At 66.0% G+C, this 18,186-nt stretch overlaps 1 protein-coding gene across 3 annotated transcripts in view; it reads left to right on the top strand.

Annotated features, from left to right (window-relative positions):
* Positions 1-18,186, top strand: part of Col18a1 (collagen type XVIII alpha 1 chain) — an 89,138-nt gene that overhangs the window by 50,891 nt on the left and 20,061 nt on the right. For 2 of the 3 annotated variants that reach the window (XM_048346079.1, XM_048346078.1), the window contains exons 3-15: positions 2,686-3,230; positions 6,909-6,998; positions 8,470-8,529; positions 9,063-9,192; positions 12,355-12,419; positions 13,341-13,496; positions 13,776-13,802; positions 15,468-15,530; positions 15,667-15,753; positions 16,005-16,058; positions 16,178-16,342; positions 17,497-17,559; positions 18,019-18,045. In XM_048346079.1, coding sequence (XP_048202036.1) covers positions 2,686-3,230; positions 6,909-6,998; positions 8,470-8,529; positions 9,063-9,192; positions 12,355-12,419; positions 13,341-13,496; positions 13,776-13,802; positions 15,468-15,530; positions 15,667-15,753; positions 16,005-16,058; positions 16,178-16,342; positions 17,497-17,559; positions 18,019-18,045 — 1,532 coding nt within the window. The remainder of the gene's footprint in view (positions 1-2,685; positions 3,231-6,908; positions 6,999-8,469; positions 8,530-9,062; positions 9,193-12,354; positions 12,420-13,340; positions 13,497-13,775; positions 13,803-15,467; positions 15,531-15,666; positions 15,754-16,004; positions 16,059-16,177; positions 16,343-17,496; positions 17,560-18,018; positions 18,046-18,186) is intronic. The other variant, XM_048346080.1, reaches the window with a different exon arrangement.

Raw genomic sequence — 18,186 nt, 5'->3', positions numbered from 1 at the left:
AGGAGTTGTTGGGTGCAGTCCAGTGTTTCGACCCGCTTTCTTCTCCTGTGCTGAATTAGAAGATCCTGGGCTAGCCTGTCATCCCTCCGGGGCCAGACGCAGGACGCCAGCTCAGGAGCCGGCAGGCCCAGCAGGGGAGAGACCCTAACTCTACCAGGAAGGGAGACGGGCAAGGGCAAGCGGCAGCTCCAGACCTGCCCTCGGCCCTGGATGGGTGAGGATGAGGCTGAGAGCGAAGGCTGTGCTTCTGGAAAGAAATCAACTACATTCCTGACTGCCTCAGCCCCACCCCCCCCCATCCCCGACACAGAGGGCTGCTCTCTGTGGGGGGAGAGGCTGTGCTCAGTGTCTGGGGAGCACGGGGGAGGAGGCTGTGCTCAGTGTCTGGGGAGCACGGGGGAGGAGGCTGTGCTCAGTGTCTGGGGAGCACGGGGGAGGAGGCTGTGCTCAGTGTCTGGGGAGCACTGGGGAGGAGGCTGTGCTCAGTGTCTGGGGAGCACGGGGGAGGAGGCTATTCTCAGTGCCTCGGGAGCACGGGGAGGAGGCTGTTCTCAGTGCCTCGGGAGCACTGGGGAGGAGGCTGTGCTCAGTGTCTGGGGAGCACGGGGGAGGAGGCTGTTCTCAGTGTCTCGGGAGCACGGGGGAGGAGGCTGTGCTCAGTGTCTGGGGAGCACGGGGAGGAGGCTGTTCTCAGTGTCTGGGGAGCACGGGGGAGGAGGCTGTGCTCAGTGTCTGGGGAGCACGGGGGAGGAGGCTGTGCTCAGTGTCTCGGGAGCACGGGGGAGGAGGCTGTGCTCAGTGTCTGGGGAGCACGGGGGAGGAGGCTGTTCTCAGTGTCTGGGGAGCACGGGGAGGAGGCTGTTCTCAGTGCCTCGGGAGCACTGGGGAGGAGGCTGTTCTCGAGGGCTTGGGAGCACGGGGGAGGAGGCTGTTCTCAGTGTCTGGGGAGCACGGGGGAGGAGGCTGTGCTCAGTGTCTGGGGAGCACGGGGGAGGAGGCTGTGCTCAGTGTCTGGGGAGCACGGGGGAGGAGGCTGTGCTCAGTGTCTGGGGAGCACGGGGGAGGAGGCTGTGCTCAGTGTCTGGGGAGCACGGGGGAGGAGGCTGTTCTCGAGGGCTCGGGAGCACTGGGGAGGAGGCTGTGCTCAGTGTCTGGGGAGCACGGGGGAGGAGGCTGTGCTCAGTGTCTGGGGAGCACGGGGGAGGAGGCTGTGCTCAGTGTCTCGGGAGCACGGGGGAGGAGGCTGTTCTGGAGGGCTTGGGAGCACTGGGGAATCCTTGCTGACCAGGCCTCTCCTCACTGCGGGGGATGCTGGCTGCTGTTTTTCCATTGTCCGCTTAAAGGGGCCAGGCTAAAACACTGGCTTCCCAAACCACCATGGAAGGAACAGAGTCCCTGCATCCCGGATCTGGGGACAGCTAGCTAGACGGGGCTCCGCTCCGCTCCGCTGGCTGAAGGGCTGCCCTCCCTCCTCCTCTCCAGAAAGACCTCCTGTGAGTCCCAGAGCGGGGGGGGGGGGGGCAGGCTTTCACTCCTGAGAGAGCATTTGTCCTCCCGCCCAAGAGAGCTGGCCCGCGCCCACGCGTGGGAGGCGGTGACCTTCTTCTTTCGGTGCCTTACGCAGAGGATGGAGCCGTGATCTTAGGGCCCTGGCATTCACAGGCAAAGGAAATGGCGGACTTTGGGAGGAGCCGGCCGCGCCCCCTCCCCCTGCCGGGTCCCGGGGGCCACTGTGGAAGCAGCTGCTGCCGTGCCCTGGGTCAGCGTGGAGCCCGGGGCCTGTCGCTGCCCGACCGGCGTGGCGAGGGCCTCATCACCAGCACCGAGGCGGGCGGGCGCGTGCTGCCTCTGCACTAGCGGTAGAGCATCTGCAAGTGGACGCAGGGCCCCGGCACTGCCGCGGGACGTTATGGTGGGCCTCAGCGTCTGTCTGCGGGCGGGAGGTGGCCGCGGGCCTGGCTGCCCACCCCCTCCCCCGCTCCCGGCCTTGGGGAGGTGGGCAGCGGGACCAGGCCGTGTCCCGCCGAGGCCTTGCCCACATGGCGGCCTGTTCCACGGCCAGCCGGCACGCCGGACTGAGAGCAGGGAACGCGGCGAGGCTGCAGAGAGCCCCAGCCGGCCGGCCGGGCTGCCCGGGGGCCCCGGAGGACATGTGGCCCGGCCAGGGCCCCTCCCGGCCGTGCCCATCGCTGACCCTGCCCTCCAGATGGGGTGCGGGGGTCTGCTCAGCCCCGGGAGCGGCGCGGGGAGCGGGGCCCGGGCCCCGCGGCGGCCTCTGGTCTCGTGGGGAAGGACAGGAGATGGGGGTGGGCGCACGGTGCCGGCACCTCGGCCGCTCTAGCGTATCCTGCGGCATGGAGGATTCCCTGGAGGACGGGGAGGGCGGCGCCGGGTTTGGCGTGGGCTTCCGCGGTGATGTGAGCGAATGAGGGAGCCCGCCTGGGGCTGCGGGGAGCCCCTCCTCCCCGTGTGGTGCCCCTGGCGACCTGTGGGGAGTCGAGGAGGGATTGGGGGGCCCGCACTGGCAGTGGGGCCCCCGCGCCGGCCTGCGGCGTGAGGAGCGGCGTCCCTCCTGGAGGTCACGGGACGACGCTGCCGACCACCGGCCACGGAGCCCCGAGGGCTGGGCGGAGCGGGGCGCCCCGGGGGCAGTGCGGGCACTCACAGGCGTCCTTCTCTCCGCAGAGAGCGCCGTGGAGGAGGTGGGGCTGCCGCAGCTCCTCAGGGAGCCCCTGCCCCCGCAGGTCACCCACATCGAGGACCCCGACGTGGGCCCCGCCTTCCACTTCGGCCCGGGCGCCCACAGTGGCCAGGGGGCGCAGAGCCACTTCCCCAGACTCTCCTTCCGCGACTTCTCGCTGCTGTTCCACGTCCGGCCGGCCACGACGGGCGCGGGCGTGCTGCTGGCCGTCACGGACGCGGCGCAGGCCGTGGTGTCGCTGGGCGTGAAGCTCTCGGGCGCGCAGGGCGGGCGCCGGAACGTCTCGCTGCTCTACACCGAGCCCGGCGCGGCGCGCACCCGCACGGCCGCCAGCTTCCGCCTGCCCGCGCGCGCCGGCCGGTGGACTCGCTTCGCGCTCAGCGTGGACGGTGGCACCGCGGCGCTCTACCTGGACTGTGAGGAGCTCCAGAGGGTGCCGTTGGCTCGGTCATCGCGGGGCCTGGAGCTGGAGCCGGGAGCCCGCCTCTTCGTGGGTCAGGCTGGAGGCGCGGACCCTGACAAGTTCGAGGTAACCCCCTTCCCTCCTGCGTGTCGGGGACCAGGGGGCGGGTGTCCACCCAGGGCCGGGGGGGGGAGCAGGCCCCAGTGCAGGCGCCTAGTCCCTCTGGCTGGGGGGGCGGGGGCATGTCTCTTCTGGCACTCTGGTCCAGGCCACCCCGTCCAGAGCAGCCTGGGCTGGCCCTGCCCTCGAGCGCCCCCGGGAAGCTCCCCGTGGCCTCCTGACGCGACAGGCCGTGGAGCCGTTTCCCAGAGCTTCCCAGAGCCCCGGGAGCGGAGCGTGGGCGCCGGCGCCCGCACCGCCCCGGCTCACGCCTGTGGACACACCAGCTGTCGGGGCTGGGCGCCCAGGTGTGTGGCGGCGGGGGCGTGTCCTTGGGGGACAGACTGTCGACTGTGACCCGGACCAGGCCTGCTGTGTGGAGCTGCTCTCAGTCCACGCTCTGGCCTTCCACCCTCTGGGCTCAGAAGCTACCCGGACTTTGACACCAAACTGAGCCTCTTTGTGTTTTCCTTTGGATCCTCAAACGTGATGACCTGCAAGGTCTGAGCGCGGCGTGCTGTCGGGGGGCGGGGGGGACTCCAGGCATTTCCAGTGGAGCGGAGGAGCCCGTGGGTCTGCGGGGCTCTCCTGCTGTAGCCGGAACACCTGTGCCTCGCACTCGGGGCCCAGCCACGCTCGGGGGCGCGGCGGGGCGCGAGGGTGGAGCCGGGCGGCGGAGGCTCCAAGCCCCGCCAGGGCCGTGCAGAACAGGCCGGCCGGCCGGAGACAGGCGGGGCACCTGGGTGTTTTGAGTCGCATTTCCGAAGACAAGCTTTGTGTTGGCTGTTTGCATTCGATCCGTTGTGGTCTTACATAACCGGGTTCAGCCACTTCTTATTGATTTATTTGAAAGAATCTTATCTTGGGTGTTGTGTCCTGAAAATGTCACTTTCCTGACTCAGCTAGATGCGGTGGCTCGCACTCGTAATCCTGGCTACTCTGAGGATCTACTTAAAAGCCAGCGCAGGCACGAAATGCTATGCGACTCTTATTTCCAAAAGCCAGGCGCGGAGCTGTGGCTCGAGGGTAGAACATCAACCTTGACTAGAAAAGAGCTAAGGGACAGCACCCAGGCACAAGAATATTTATTTCCCAGTTTGTCATTTGCCTTTTTACCTTTTATAAAACCACTGGGATGTGTCCTGTTTATGTGGTTAAACCAGGCTAACCCCCCCATGGGGGCGGGATCTTTACCGGGTGGAAGGGCGAAAGCTGAGGCTGGGCGCCAGGCGGCCCTGGGCTCCTCGGGGGCCTTGGGCCAGGCACCCTGGCCTGCTGCCGCTGCCTGCGCCATCTTGGTCTGCGCTGGGTTGACCGCTCCAGAGACATGTTTGTTCACTGCTGTTCTTTTCCTGCTTTCCCCGAGACACAGCCGCCCTTGTTGCCCAGCCCAGCCTGGAATTTACAACCCTCCTGCCTCTGTAATACCCAGTTCTGGGGGTCTTTTGTGGTTTGTTCCCTCTGAGTCTCCCGGAGGCTGCTCAGCCCCCCCCCCCGCCCCCGGCTGTGGGTGCCTCCATTCAACACGGCCTTCCTCTCCAGAGCACTCGCCTCTTCCGCTCCTTCCACCGAAGGCCGCCACGCCGGCCCCTGCCCCCGCCACGCCAGCCCCCGTCCCCTCTGACTGGGGGCAGGATGGGACCTGCCCAATGTCAGCTATCTCCCCGTGCCTCTTGGTGGTCCCCTGGCCTCTACACCCCTCTTCTTCATGACCAGCACCTTGAACCTGTTTTATTCTGAGCTAAAATGGTATTCGTTAGGGTGCAACCTAGGCACGATGTCACCCCAAGAATATCATTCTCTCACTGAACCAGACGGAGGAATTGAAGAGCGCTGTGTGCAGTGACATCAGCCTGGGCCGGCACGGAGGGGAGATGATGGAGGGGAGATGAGATGGGAGATGAGGAAGCAGACGAGAGGCTGGTCCTGGGGAAGCCAGAGCCGGGCTGACCGTGGAGGCTGAGGACAGAGGCGGCGGGGACTCGGCCTCCAGTGGGCAGGAGAGGCTGAGCCCTCCAGGCGGTGGCACCGCCAAGCTGAGAGGAGCCGGGGGCGTGGCCCAGAGGCCGCCCCGGAGCCCCAGGGGCGTCCTGGGGACAGAGGGAGACCCCAGCCAGCAGCTCCCATGTCAGGGCCTCAGCACAGGGAGCAGTCCCCTCACAGTGAAAACCCGTGTCGGCACTTCACACAGTCTTTATTCACGGGAGGCTGCCATGCCCGCGGCTCCGGTGCCTCGGGATTTCCTAACTCCTGGACTGAAGTCCGTCGGATGTTTGCAGTGGGTCTCGCGGCTTTTGCACAACTGGCGTCTTACCCGCTCAGTGCTCCGGCCAGGCTGGCTGTGGCGAGGGAGGATGGTGGGCTTCCCTGCCCTCGGTGGGCGCTGCCAGCCCCCCGGAGAGGGGGCGGCTTGTCTGCAGGGGGGCCTTCTCTCAGCGGCCTGGCTACCTGGGCCCGCGCTGTGGTGTGGGAGCCCCGGAGCCTCCTCCATCACAAACGCCCCCGGGGGCAGAGCTGCTGTTGGGAACGCTTGCTGGTTCCCACCCAGACTCCTCTTGTTATGCCAAGTCGCGAGAAGACCACCAAGAAGGCCACCGAGGCTCAGACGTTCCGAAACGCAAAAGCAAGGCGAGCTGCAGATCGGGCCTCGTCCTCCCCACCGACACAGCGGAGGTTAGGAGGACAGCCCCGAGCTGCGATTGCACAGGGCTTATAAAGGCAGAAAACAAAGTTCCAACCATCAGGTGTTCAAGCAAGACAAAAAACAAAGTTACAGCCATCCGGTGTTCAAGCAAGACAAAAAACAAAGTTACAGCCATCAGGTGTTCAAGCAAGCAAGCTTAGGACACGGGTACAAATCTGATTGGCTCAGGGTTCGAGGCATTCTGGGGGCGGTCAGAGTCAGAGTTAAGCATTCCCAGGTGGTTAGAGTTCTTGACCGGCTGGGCCCTAATGGGCTTGTCCTGGGTCTGCTCACAGGGCCTGCTTATCTCAGGTTCGCGTGGTAAAGTGGGGCCTGACTTCAGAATGGCTTTAGTCTGGCTCTTCACTCTGTCGTGGGAGTGGTTGAAAGGTCACCCCAAAATGACACAACATGGCCTCGGCCTAGGAAACCACCAACCATATCTGGAGATCATTAAGTAAAAGCGAGGGTGAATACCGCCGCGTCCGGCAGAGACAGAGACACCTTCCACCACCGCACCCCCTTCCTTCCGCCCTGCCGCCCGAGAGCAGAGGAGGCAAGGGCGTGGCCACTGGGCTCTGGAAGCCTGGTCCCAACGTGCTCTCAAGGTGCTGCTGGGCCCTGCCTCGACGCCCCCCTCCCCGCCCCGCCAAGGCTGCCCTCCCCGGAAGCCTTGCACGCATGACCCCTGAGGGCAGGGGGTGTCTGGTGCCCACTCACGGCTGAGAGGGCCCAGACCGACTGTGTGGAAACAGGAACCCGAAACTTTGCCAGTGCTGTGGGCTCCTTTCGCGGCTGGTCCCCCATTTCTGGTTTGGGTTGAACGTTGAAGGTCCGAGTCAGAGGCCCTGGGACCCCCCCTCCTGCCCTCCCCGGCCCCGGGCCCCTTCCACCCAGTCACCCCGGGCTGCCTCTGCCAGCGCGAGGCCCGAGCTCCTCCCTGACGCCTTCCCTCCACGCAGGGGGCGATCGCAGAGCTGAGGGTGCGTGGAGACCCCAAGGTGAGCCCCGCACACTGCCTGGAGGAGGAAGACGAGGATGAGGACGACGGGGTGAGCGACCTCCCGGAGGGCCGGGCTCCCGGGGAGGAGGGCAGGTCAGGCCCCGATCAGGCTCCAGGGCGGGCTCCAGAAGATGCCACTCTGAGCGCCGGGACCCGGAACAGCCTCGTACTGACTCCTGACGTTTGAAAACACAGAACAGAAAGCAAATGGCAGAAACCGCCGCTAACGAGCCACAGGCCGATGGAAGATTGCTACAGTGAAAGCGTGTGTGTGTGTGTGTGTGTGTGTGTGTGTGTGTGTGTGTGTACATGGCTGGGAGAGTGGTATCTTCAGTGTGTGTGTCTATGTGGATTGTTTGTGGTATGTGTGTAGGATGCGTCGTGGTGTCGTTGGTGTCTGTAGGTACATGTGTGTGGTGTGTACTTGGGTAATGCATGAATATGGCGTGTGCATGGATGTGTGTGAAGTGTATATCTGTTCATATGCTGTGTGTGATGTATGTCTTTGTGTTGCAGGGCAAATCTGTTGTGCATGTGGCTCTGTGTCTAGATGGGTTTCTGTGTGTGCCTGAGCGTCTGCATGTGTCGAGGTGTGTCTGTGCATGTTCCTGTCTCTGTCTGTCTGTGCCTGTGTGTCTAGGTGTGTCTGCAGGTGCCTCTGTGTCTGTGCATATGTCTGTATCTGTGTGTGTCTAAGTATCTCTGTGTGTGCCAGTGTGTCTGTACGTGTGCCTGTATGTCTAAGTGTTACTGTGTGTCTGGGTGTGTGCTGTGTGTCTAGGCGTGTCTCTGTGTGTGCCTGTGTGTCTGGGTGTGTTCCTGTGTCTAGGTGTGACTGTGTGTCTGGGTGTGTGCTGTGTGTCTAGGCGTGTCTCTCTGTGTGCCTGTGTGTGTGTTCCTGTGTCTAGGTGTGACTGTGTGTCTGGGTGTGTGCTGTGTGTCTCTGTGTCTAGGTGTGTCTGCATGTGTGCCTGTGTGTCTAGTTGGCTTGTGCACAATTACAGGACATTGACAGGAAGCGACACCAGCCCTAGAAGGCAAAGGACAGGAGGAAAGAAAACCCAGGGAGACCCTGTCCCCCGTGCTGTTCCCCGGGGAGACCCTGTCCCCCGTGCTGTTCCCCGGGGAGACCCTGTCCCCCGTGCTGTTCCCCGGGGAGACCCTGTCCCCCGTGCTGTTCCCCGGGGAGACCCTGTCCCCCCACCACCCTGTGCTGTTCAGCAGGTGGCCGAGGCAGCACCAACTCAGTGTTAGACTTGGCAGCTGCCCCGTGCGGCCACCACTGCCCCTTCCCCAGCCTGGCCGCCTTCATGACATGTCAAGGGTCGGCTGGACGGTGCTTCTCCGGGGCACTGCGTTAAAACCACGCGGGCAGAGGGAAGCTCAGGCGTGGCCAGTCCGGGCGGTAAAGGGCCTGGTGTGGCCTTGGGCACTAGGGCCTCTGGCTGGCAGGGCCCCGCGTGGCCTCTTTGGGGGTCGGCCGTGGTCCCCCTTCCTCCTGACTTGCCTCACCTCCACAGGTATCTGGAGATTTTGGAAGTGGCCTCGAGGACAGCCACAGGCCCCACCGAGAGGACGTGGTGAGTCACCGGGTGGGGCCACGACCACGTCTGGGGCCTGGGAGGGTCTCCGCCAGGGCCCTGCCCGGTGGTGGGGGTGGGGTGGTCCCTCGGCAGAGCGGCGATGTGGACCCCGGGCTGCCGGAGTCGCCGGCTCCTTCCTCCCCGGGGGCGCCATCGGCCCCTCCGCCAGCATCCTGATCTTCAAGGGGATTGTTGGCGGGTGGCGGCCACAGGGACGGGACTGTGTCCACGCTCCGTGCCCCGCGAGAGGACAGCCCACGACCGTGCAGGGTTCCTGAGCCCCACCCGTGGGGAGTTCTGGTCTGCAGGCAGGAGGGACAGAAGCCAGCCGGCACCCGAGCTGGGCCCCCCGAGGTCCCCCACACCTGGACCCCGGTGACAAACTCCCCAAGCCTGCTCTGGCCAGAGTGCTAGAACGGTTCTTAGCCATCTTTCTTAACTCAGGCAAATCATTCGCTTCCGATCCGAGCCCCCGAGCTGGGGGGGAAGCACGCGCCCCGACGCCTTCCTTCACGGCTCCCCTCTTGCAGGACTCGCCCCTGCAGCCTGGCCTGCCCCTGCCTCCCCCGGTCACGCTCCCGCCCTTGGCTGAAGGGAGCCACCTGGAGGATTCCAGAACTGAAGAAGCCGAGGACGAGATCGTGGTGGATTCATTCGGAGGTGACGCTGCTCGGGGTGCCCCCAGAGGTGGGAGTGGCCCATCAGGGACCGTCCCCACCCGTGGCCACCGCGTGCCACTAAGCCATATTCCCAGCCCCTATTTTTATTTTTATTTACTTATTTTGCTCCTGGGTGTCCATGCCTCACATCTGTAATCATAGACACTCAAAAGGCTGAGATCTGAGGCTCATGATTCAAAGCCAGTGCCAGCAGGAAAGTCTATGAGACTTATCTGCAGTTAACCACCCAAAAGCCAGACATGGCGCTGTGGCTCAAGTGGTAGAGGGCTAGCCTTGAGCACAAAAGCCTCGGGACAGTGCCCAGGTCCTGGGTTCAAGGCCCAAGACAGCATTAACATTTTTTATTATTAATTATTATTATTTGCTTATCTAGGCCAGTTATTTCCTTACTGTGTATTAGAAAGGCTGCCTTGTGCCTGTGTTGAAGATTGGTTGTGCATACTTGCGTCTCTTCCTGGTTGTTTTCTCTCCCGTGGATCTGCACTCTCTGTGTGGCAATGTCACCGGCCTCTGTCCTGCTCTTGGAATTGGGCGGTGCTCTTCCTCCAGAGCCATTCTTTGGCTTCCCAGGCCCTGTGCGCGTTCGTGTGGATGGAGAAAGCAAAAGAGCACAGGCTCAGTGCGTCTGTGGCGTGGATGCCTTGGCAGTATGGCGTCTCCCGACCAATGAGTGTCTTTGGTCTTTTAGATTTCGGTAGCCAGTTCTGCAGTTTTGCGCAGCCCCCAGGTAGGGATTTCAGAGCCCGCCCAGACTCCAGCCTTCCTCCAGAAAGAGCCTGCTGCCCCCTGGTGGCGGTGTGGTGACTGGATGAGGTTGGCCACCGTGCCCGCTGGTCCGGGCCGGGCTGGTGGTGTGGACACAGCACAGCCGTGTGGTGGTGTGGACATGGAGCACAGCCGTGTGTCTGGTCAGGGCAGGCTGGTGGTGTGGATACCAGCGCAGCCGTGTGGGCCCCACCATGGTGAGCGGAGGGGTCGGGGCAGGGCCCGTAGCTGCACAGTGGCCTCAGGCCAGAAGTATATTTGGATTCCATTCCTTCTGGAAGTGGAGGCAAGTGTCCCACAGAGCCGTGAGCACACAATATACACCGCCGTGAGCACACACGGGAGCCCCGAGCACACACACAGCCAAGCACGCGGCCTGGGTAGCTCGGTGGTGTCCTCGGCGTTGGCTGGTGCAAGTTTGGCTAAAAGGCCTCAAAGCCCACCAGCCATGGTGCCCAGTCCCCAACCCAAACCCACTAGGGAGGTACACGTTTTCCCAGCAGCCCCCGGGGAACGCGACACCCACGGTACACCGCGTCTCGTCTCCCGCGGTGGACAACGCGGAGCAGAGGCCGGAGGCGTCCGGGCCTCTCCCGCCCGGCTCCGCCGCCGTTGAGCCTAGGGGCGGGGCCCGTGTGGGGAGGAGGGCGGCCCGGGCGGGCCTGCCGAAGCCTGCCCTGGCCGGGGAGGCAGCTGGTGGCCCTGGTGGCGTCCGGGACACCCTCTGCCGTGGCGCGGTGACCTGTCCTCTGCAGCTGTCTTTGGCCTTTTCTGGTGTACACAAATCCGTAAGAGACATGGCTGGCTCAGAGGCGGCCGGGAAGCGGTCAGACAGCAGCCGGGACGCAGCTCAGCCACGGTAGTCCTGGCTGAGCACAGGACACGCGGAAGGAGACAGGACCGAGGCCACGTGCGGAGCCACGGGGTGCCTGTCGAGGCTGTGGATGGGGCTGGCAGCTGTTGGCTTGCAGAGCATTGAGAAGACGCAGGGGGCACAGGAAGGAGGGTCCCGACTGACACCACAGACCTGAAGGGGGGGGAGAGGAGGGGGAGCCCATGAGGGGTGAGGTACCTGCGGGTGGGTCTACATCCACATCTGGGGTTCATTCATGCCGGGCTTAAGCTCCACGCCCCCCCCCCGGGGGAGACATAAGCCTCCAATTGTGGGGGACAGTCGGCTCTGCGCGCTTCTCCCGCCGGCGGGGGGACAGAGCGGGTCCCTGTCGGGCTAAGCTGAGAAGAGTTAGGGCTGCCGAAATCCCCGCGCGTGCCCAGCCCCCTTACGTTTAAGAGACGACACTCACACGGAGATCCCGGGGAGCCGCCCGGTGGTCTACCGGCTTCCAAAGGATTTTATTCAAGGGAGGGGCTTATATAACAGTAATGGCGGCAGGAAGAGGAGGGGCTGACTGGGTATTAACGATTGGCTAGTGAACTGTCCATCACGGTGATGTCACGGAACTTCCTCTATGGGCGGAGACTACAGCCCCCCAAGGACCGGGCCTCTGGGGTCTCCGGTGCCATGGTGGCACCCGCGCTCGCAGAGAGGGTGGGGCTGGTTTGGCATCTCTTCCGGTTTGGGACCCGGAAGGAGATGGGAGGGGCTAGCAGCCAAGCAGCCCCTGGGCGGGAGAAGGGGCCTGTCTCTTAGGTATAGGCAGACCCCGACACATTCAACTCGGGGTTTCCGTTAGGATTCAATTTTCAGATTATATACTAGAAAGAAGAAAAAGATAATACGAAGGCATTTTGATGGGTCAAGTTCTCTTAAATCCAGGAAGAATGTTCTGGAAGGTTTCAGCTTCACTGGCTTGCTTAGGATGGCTGCATGGTTGTGTGTTAACTTTGATTCTTCTCTGTGCCTGCCCTGGTCAATGCCATCGCCACCCCACCCCAGGCATGTGGTGGGGACAGCCTGGGACGGGGCGGCCCAGAGTGAAGGAGAGCCTGGGACAGCCTGGGGCAGCCTGGGACAGCCTGGGGCGGGGCAGCCCAGAGTAAAGGAGAGCCTGGGACAGCCTGGGGCAGCCTGGGGCAGCCTGGGGCAACCCAGCCCAGAGCAGAGCCTGGCACAGCCTGGGACAGCCTGGGGCAACCCAGCCCAGAGCAGAGCCTGGGCAGCGTGGGACAGCCTGGGGCAGCCTGGGGCAACCCAGCCCAGAGCAGAGCCTGGGACAGCCTGGGACAGCCTGGGGCAACCCAGCCCAGAGCAGAGCCTGGGACAGCCTGGGACAGCCTGGGGCAACCCAGCCCAGAGCAGAGCCTGGGACAGCCTGGGGCAGCCCAGCCCAGAGCAGAGCCTGGGACAGCCTGGGACGGGGCAGCCCAGCCCAGCACGGCTGAGCCACTCCCAGTGACAGTGGCCCCTCTGTTTGAGCAGCTCCCACCCTTCCTGACTCAGAATCGGCTGGCGTGTGGGACGAAGGTGTCCAGAGCCCTGAGGTGAGGCCACCTTCCCCGAGCCCTCTGCCTGCTCCTCTCACTGTGACCCTAGCAAAGCCCCTCAGCCCCTGCCCGTCTCTCTGTGTCCACCCTGCCCGTCCCTCCGTGTCCACACTGCCCGTCCCTCTGCGTGTCCACCCTGCCCGTCCCTCTGTGTCCACCCTGCCCGTCCCTCTATGTCCACCCTGCCCGTCCCTCCGTGTGTCCACCCTGCCCGTCCCTCTGTGTGTCCACCCTGCCCGTCCCTCCGTGTGTCCACCCTGCCCGTCCCTCTGTGTCCACCCTGCCCGTCCCTCTGTGTCCACCCTGCCCGTCCCTCCGTGTGTCCACCCTGCCCGTCCCTCCGTGTGTCCACCCTGCCCGTCCCTCCGTGTGTCCACCCTGCCCGTCCCTCTGTGTCCACCCTGCCCGTCCCTCTGTGTCCACCCTGCCCGTCCCTCCGCGTGTCCACCCTGCCCGTCCCTCCGCGTGTCCACCCTGCCCGTCCCTCTGTGTCCACCCTGCCCGTCCCTCTGTGTCCACCCTGCCCGTCCCTCCGCATGTCCACACTGCCCATCCCTCCGCGTGTCCACCCTGCCCGTCCCTCTGTGTCCACCCTGCCCGTCCCTCTGTGTCCACCCTGCCCGTCCCTCCGCATGTCCACACTGCCTGTCCCTCTGCGTGTCCACCCGGCCTGTCCCTCTGTGTCCACCCTGCCAGTCCCTCTGTGTCCACCCTGCCCGTCCCTCCGCGTGTCCACCCTGCCCGTCCCTCTGTGTCCACCCTGCCCGTCCCTCTGTGTCCACCCTGCCCGTCCCTCCGCGTGTCCACCCTGCCCGTCCCTCTGTGTCCACCCTGCCCGTCCCCTCTGGGACGCAGCGTGTGGCGCAGCGGGAGGTGGTTGCGGTCACGGCAGCGTGTTCCCATGGCCCTGACCCCTAGGGAGGCTGGAAGGAGCAGAAGGGAGAGTCCGGTGTTCCGGGGCCCGGCCCAGTGGTGCCGGGCTCCGACGTTCAACCTCCCCCTGGAGCACAAGGGCCCCCAGGACCGCCAGGACCACCAGGGAAGGACGGCACCCCAGGAAGGGACGGCAAGCCAGTGAGTACCCTGCTCTCCTTGGTGGTCCGGCCCAGTCTGGTGTTCGGGGCTCCGGCAGGAGGGGAGGTGGGCTGCGTCCACATCCTGAAACCCCGGAGAGCAGGTGCCCGCTGTCCCCCTGGGCGCGGAGCCGGACGGGCTGGACGCAGAGGCAAAGCCCTCCACGTGGGCTGCGGTCAGGAGCCGGCCGCCGGAGGTGGTGGCTGGGGGGCTGGGAGGGTCGGGAGGGGTTCTCTGTCAGCGATCCCCAGCTCTAACTGCTCCTCTTACACGTTCCAGGGGGGCCCTGGTGAAGACGGAAAACCTGTAAGTTTGCTCTTCCTTCTGAGCTGGACTCATGCTTGCCGAGGCCGTGGGCTTGGCCCTGACCCGCAGTGAAGCCCCCAGCAGGCAGCCCCCACCCAGCAAATTCAAGTCCGCCTGCGGGCGGAGGCTGGGGCTAAGTCCCCGGAAAACAGGAGAGGCTCCCAACTCTCCCTTCCAGGGGAAGCGGGCAGCGAGAAGGTGGACCGTCTAGGGGTGCCGTGCAGACAGGATCCCGCATGCTGGTCACGTGCCCGCCCGGGGGTGACGGGCACCTGGGGACAGCAGCCTGGGAGACTACTGGGCGCCGCGGGGAGTTAGCGAGCGCTCAGCCACCGCCCCAGCCCACGCGGGTGTGCCACGAGCGCACACGTGTACACAGATGGGGACACGTGCGCACACACAGACGGGACACCAGCACACGCGTACACGCGTGCGCACACACAGACGGGACGCCAGCACACGAGTACACGCGTGCACACACACAGACGGGACGCCAGCACACGAGTACACGCGTGCGCACACACAGACGGGACGCCGGCACACGAGTACACGCGTGCACACACACAGACGGGACGCCAGCACACAAGTACACACGTGCGCACACACAGGACGCCCAGGCACACGAGTACACGCGTGCGTACACACAGACGGGACGCCAGCACACGAGTACACGCGTGCGTACACACAGACGGGACGCCAGCACACGAGTACACGCGTGCGCACACACAGGACGCCCAGGCACACGAGTACACGCGTGCGCACACACAGACGGGACGCCAGCACACGAGTACACGCGTGCGCACACACACAGGACGCCCAGGCACACGAGTACACGCGTGCGCACACACAGACGGGACGCCAGCACACGCGTACACGCGTGCGCACACAGACGGGACGCCCAGGCACACGAGTACACGCGTGCGCACACACAGACGGGACGCCAGCACACGAGTACACGCGTGCGCACACAGACGGGACGCCCAGGCACACGAGTACACGCGTGCGCACACACAGACGGGACGCCAGCACACGAGTACACGCGTGCGCACACAGACGGGACGCCCAGGCACACGAGTACACGCGTGCACACACACAGGACGCCCAGGCACACGCGTACACGCGTGCGCACACAGACGGGACGCCAGCACACGAGTACACGCGTGCGCACACACAGACGGGACGCCCAGGCACACGAGTACACGCGTGCGCACACACAGACGGGACGCCCAGGCACACGAGTACACGCGTGCGCACACACAGACGGGACGCCCAGGCACACGAGTACACGCGTGCGCACACACAGACGGGACGCCACTCACTGTCTGGAGAGGCCCCGGGCAGCCATCTTAGCCGACACAAGGTGGAGACCACACACAGGGCCCCTGAGCACTGCTCCGCGGACGCAGGCCCCTCTGTGGCCAGAGTGTCCCCTCCCCTCCTCAGTGCTCCCCGGAGGCAGGCCCCTCTGTGGCCGGAAGTGTCCCCTCCCCTCCTCAGTGCTCCCGGGACGCAGGCCCCTCTGTGGCCGGAAGTGTCGTCCCCCCCCCCCCCCCGCAGAGCCCTGCACAGCCTCTCCCTGTGCCCCGCACTGGCCGGAAACCAGGCTGTGCCGTGCCGGGAGAGAGGGGTGCTTCTCCCGGCCCAGCCCCTGCCCTTGCCTTCCAGGGGGACACTGGACCACAGGGCTTCCCAGGGACCCCGGGAGATGTGGGCCCAAAGGGCGAGAAGGTGAGCGTGCAGGCCCCGCCCGCCCCACCTGCCCCGCCCCGCCCGCCCCACCTGCCCCGCCCCGCCCGCCCCACCTGCCCTGCCCCGCCCGCCCCGCCCCAGCCTGGGCCCCGGTGTGACGGGTCGTTCATCACAGGGAGATCCTGGCGTTGGCCCAAGAGGACCTCCAGGACCCCAAGGCCCTCCAGGGCCTCCGGGAGCCCCCTTCAGACAAGACAAGCTGGTGAGTCCCCCTGGCCTCCCCGTGGGTCTTTGCCCTCCAGCCTGGGAAGGGTCCCGGGGGGGCTTCTGGCGTGCAGAGCCCCTCGCCCGCCATGCTTCACAGAGGAGCCCCGCCGGGTGCCTTTGCCTCTCCCGCGGACGTTAGGAGCGCCCGGCCCGTGGGGCGGGCGTCAGGGAGCGGAGAGGCGAGGCCATCCTGGGGGTCGGCGGGGTAGCCAGCGCTCTGCTGATGGCCTCCGTCTCTGTCCTTAGTCATTCATCGACATGGAGGGCTCCGGCTTCAGTGGGGACCTGGAGACCCTCAGGGTGAGTGGCCATGGCCTGCCACCTCCTGGCAGTGTGAACCGGGCTGTGGTCCCGAGACCATGGGGGGGGGGGGGCAGAGCTGGCTGGGGAGGGCTCAGCACCATGTCTCTTGTGTCTAGGGTCCCCGAGGCTTCCCTGGCCCCCCAGGGCCCCCTGGCGTCCCAGGCCTGCCGGGAGAGCCTGGCTACTTCGGGTTCAATAGATCACATGCACACAAGCATGGACCAGCAGGCCTTCCTGGAGTGCCTGGGCAGGTGGGGCCCCCCGGGTCTCCCGGCATCCCGGTAAGTCCTGCTCATCTGCTGGCAGTGGGGTGAGCGCCGTGGGGGCCCTGTGCTGGGAGTGGGGTGAGCGCCGTGGGGGCCCTGTGCTGGGAGTGGGGTGAGCACCGTGGGGTCCTGTGCTGGGAGTGGGGTGAGCACCGTGGGGGCCCTGTGCTGGGAGTGGGGTGAGCACCGTGGGGTCCCCGGTGCTGGGAGTGGGGTGAGTGCCGTGGGGGCCCTGTGCTGGGAGTGGGGTGAGCACCCTGGGGCCCTGTGCTGGGAGTGGGGTGAGCACCCTGGGGTCCTGTGCTGGGAGTGGGGTGAGCACCGTGGAGGCCTGTGCTGGGAGTGGGGTGAGCACCGTGGAGGCCTGTGCTGGGAGTGGGGTGAGCACCCTGGGGTCCCCGGTGCTGGGAGTGGGGTGAGCACCCTGGGGCCCTGTGCTGGGAGTGGGGTGAGCACCCTGGGGCCCTGTGCTGGGAGTGGGGTGAGCACCCTGGGGGCCTGTGCTGGGAGTGGGGTGAGCACCGTGGAGGCCTGTGCTGGGAGTGGGGTGAGCACCCTGGGGGCCTGTGCTGGGAGTGGGGTGAGCACCCTGGGGCCCTGTGCTGGGAGTGGGGTGAGCACCCTGGGGGCCTGTGCTGGGAGTGGGGTGAGCACCGTGGAGGCCTGTGCTGGGAGTGGGGTGAGCACCCTGGGGGCCTGTGCTGGGAGTGGGGTGAGCACCCTGGGGCCCTGTGCTGGGAGTGGGGTGAGCACCGTGGGGCCCTGTGCTGGGAGTGGGGTGAACGCCGTGGGGTCCTGTGCTGGGAGTGGGGTGAGCACCCTGGGGTCCTGTGCTGGGAGTGGGGTGAGCACCGTGGAGGCCTGTGCTGGGAGTGGGGTGAGCACCCTGGGGTCCCCGGTGCTGGGAGTGGGGTGAGCACCCTGGGGTCCCCGGTGCTGGGAGTGGGGTGAGCACCCTGGGGTCCCCGGTGCTGGGAGTGGGGTGAACGCCGTGGGGTCCCCGGTGCTGGGAGTGGGGTGAACGCCGTGGGGTCCCCGGTGCTGGGAGTGGGGTGAACGCCGTGGGGTCCCCGGTGCTGGGAGTGGGGTGAACGCCGTGGGTGTCCTTCCTGTGGATCTGTGTGGCAGCCAGGTCCCCTCCAGGCCTCACAACACTCTCCTCCCCCCAGGGGCCCCCAGGACCTCCAGGCAAGGAGGGCCCCCCAGGAGCACCAGGCCAGAAGGGCAGCCTTGTAAGTTGTCTCCTGCATGGGGGGTGGGCTGATGGGTGCAGTGCGGCGGTGGCCCAGGAACTTGGCCTCTTGGCCCCTATTTCTCGGCGAGGCCGTGGGGCCGGTGGCCTTCCAGGGACGTCGACAGCGTGGTTGGGGGGTGGGGAGCCCCCCCCCGGGGGATGAGCCGCTGAAACACCTCTTAAAGACCCTGCTGGGAGGTTGCCAAGGCCTCTGGCGACCTGCTCCCGGCCGAGTCGGGCAGGGCACAGGGGAGGTGGGGACACGGGGTCTGGCTGAGAGGCGCCCCAGTGTGTCTCCACTGCTCCCTTCCCATTGGCAAAAGGGCTGGGGCGGGAACGCGCTGGGAAGTGACGGACTCAGCCCACCGGAGCAGTGGGGCCGTGGGCTCCGGGGTGGGCGGCACCGCCGGGCCGTGCGGTGCCCTGAGCGTGCTGGCCCCTCGCCCTCTCCCCGCAGGGTGTCGCCGGCGCCCCAGGACCTCAGGTACGAGTCACCGTCTGTTCTCGGGAGCACGGGTGCCGGGGAGCCCGCCGCGGCCGAGACCCCGATCACCAGCGCAGGGCCGCGGCCCCGGCCGAGACCCCGATCACCAGCGCAGGGCGGCGGGCGCCGCCGTGCGCTCAG

Source organism: Perognathus longimembris, chromosome 5 (genome assembly GCF_023159225.1).
Source record: "Perognathus longimembris pacificus isolate PPM17 chromosome 5, ASM2315922v1, whole genome shotgun sequence".
NCBI classification, from domain to species: Eukaryota; Metazoa; Chordata; class Mammalia; order Rodentia; family Heteromyidae; genus Perognathus; species Perognathus longimembris.
This window is presented reverse-complemented; position numbering and strand designations above follow the sequence as displayed.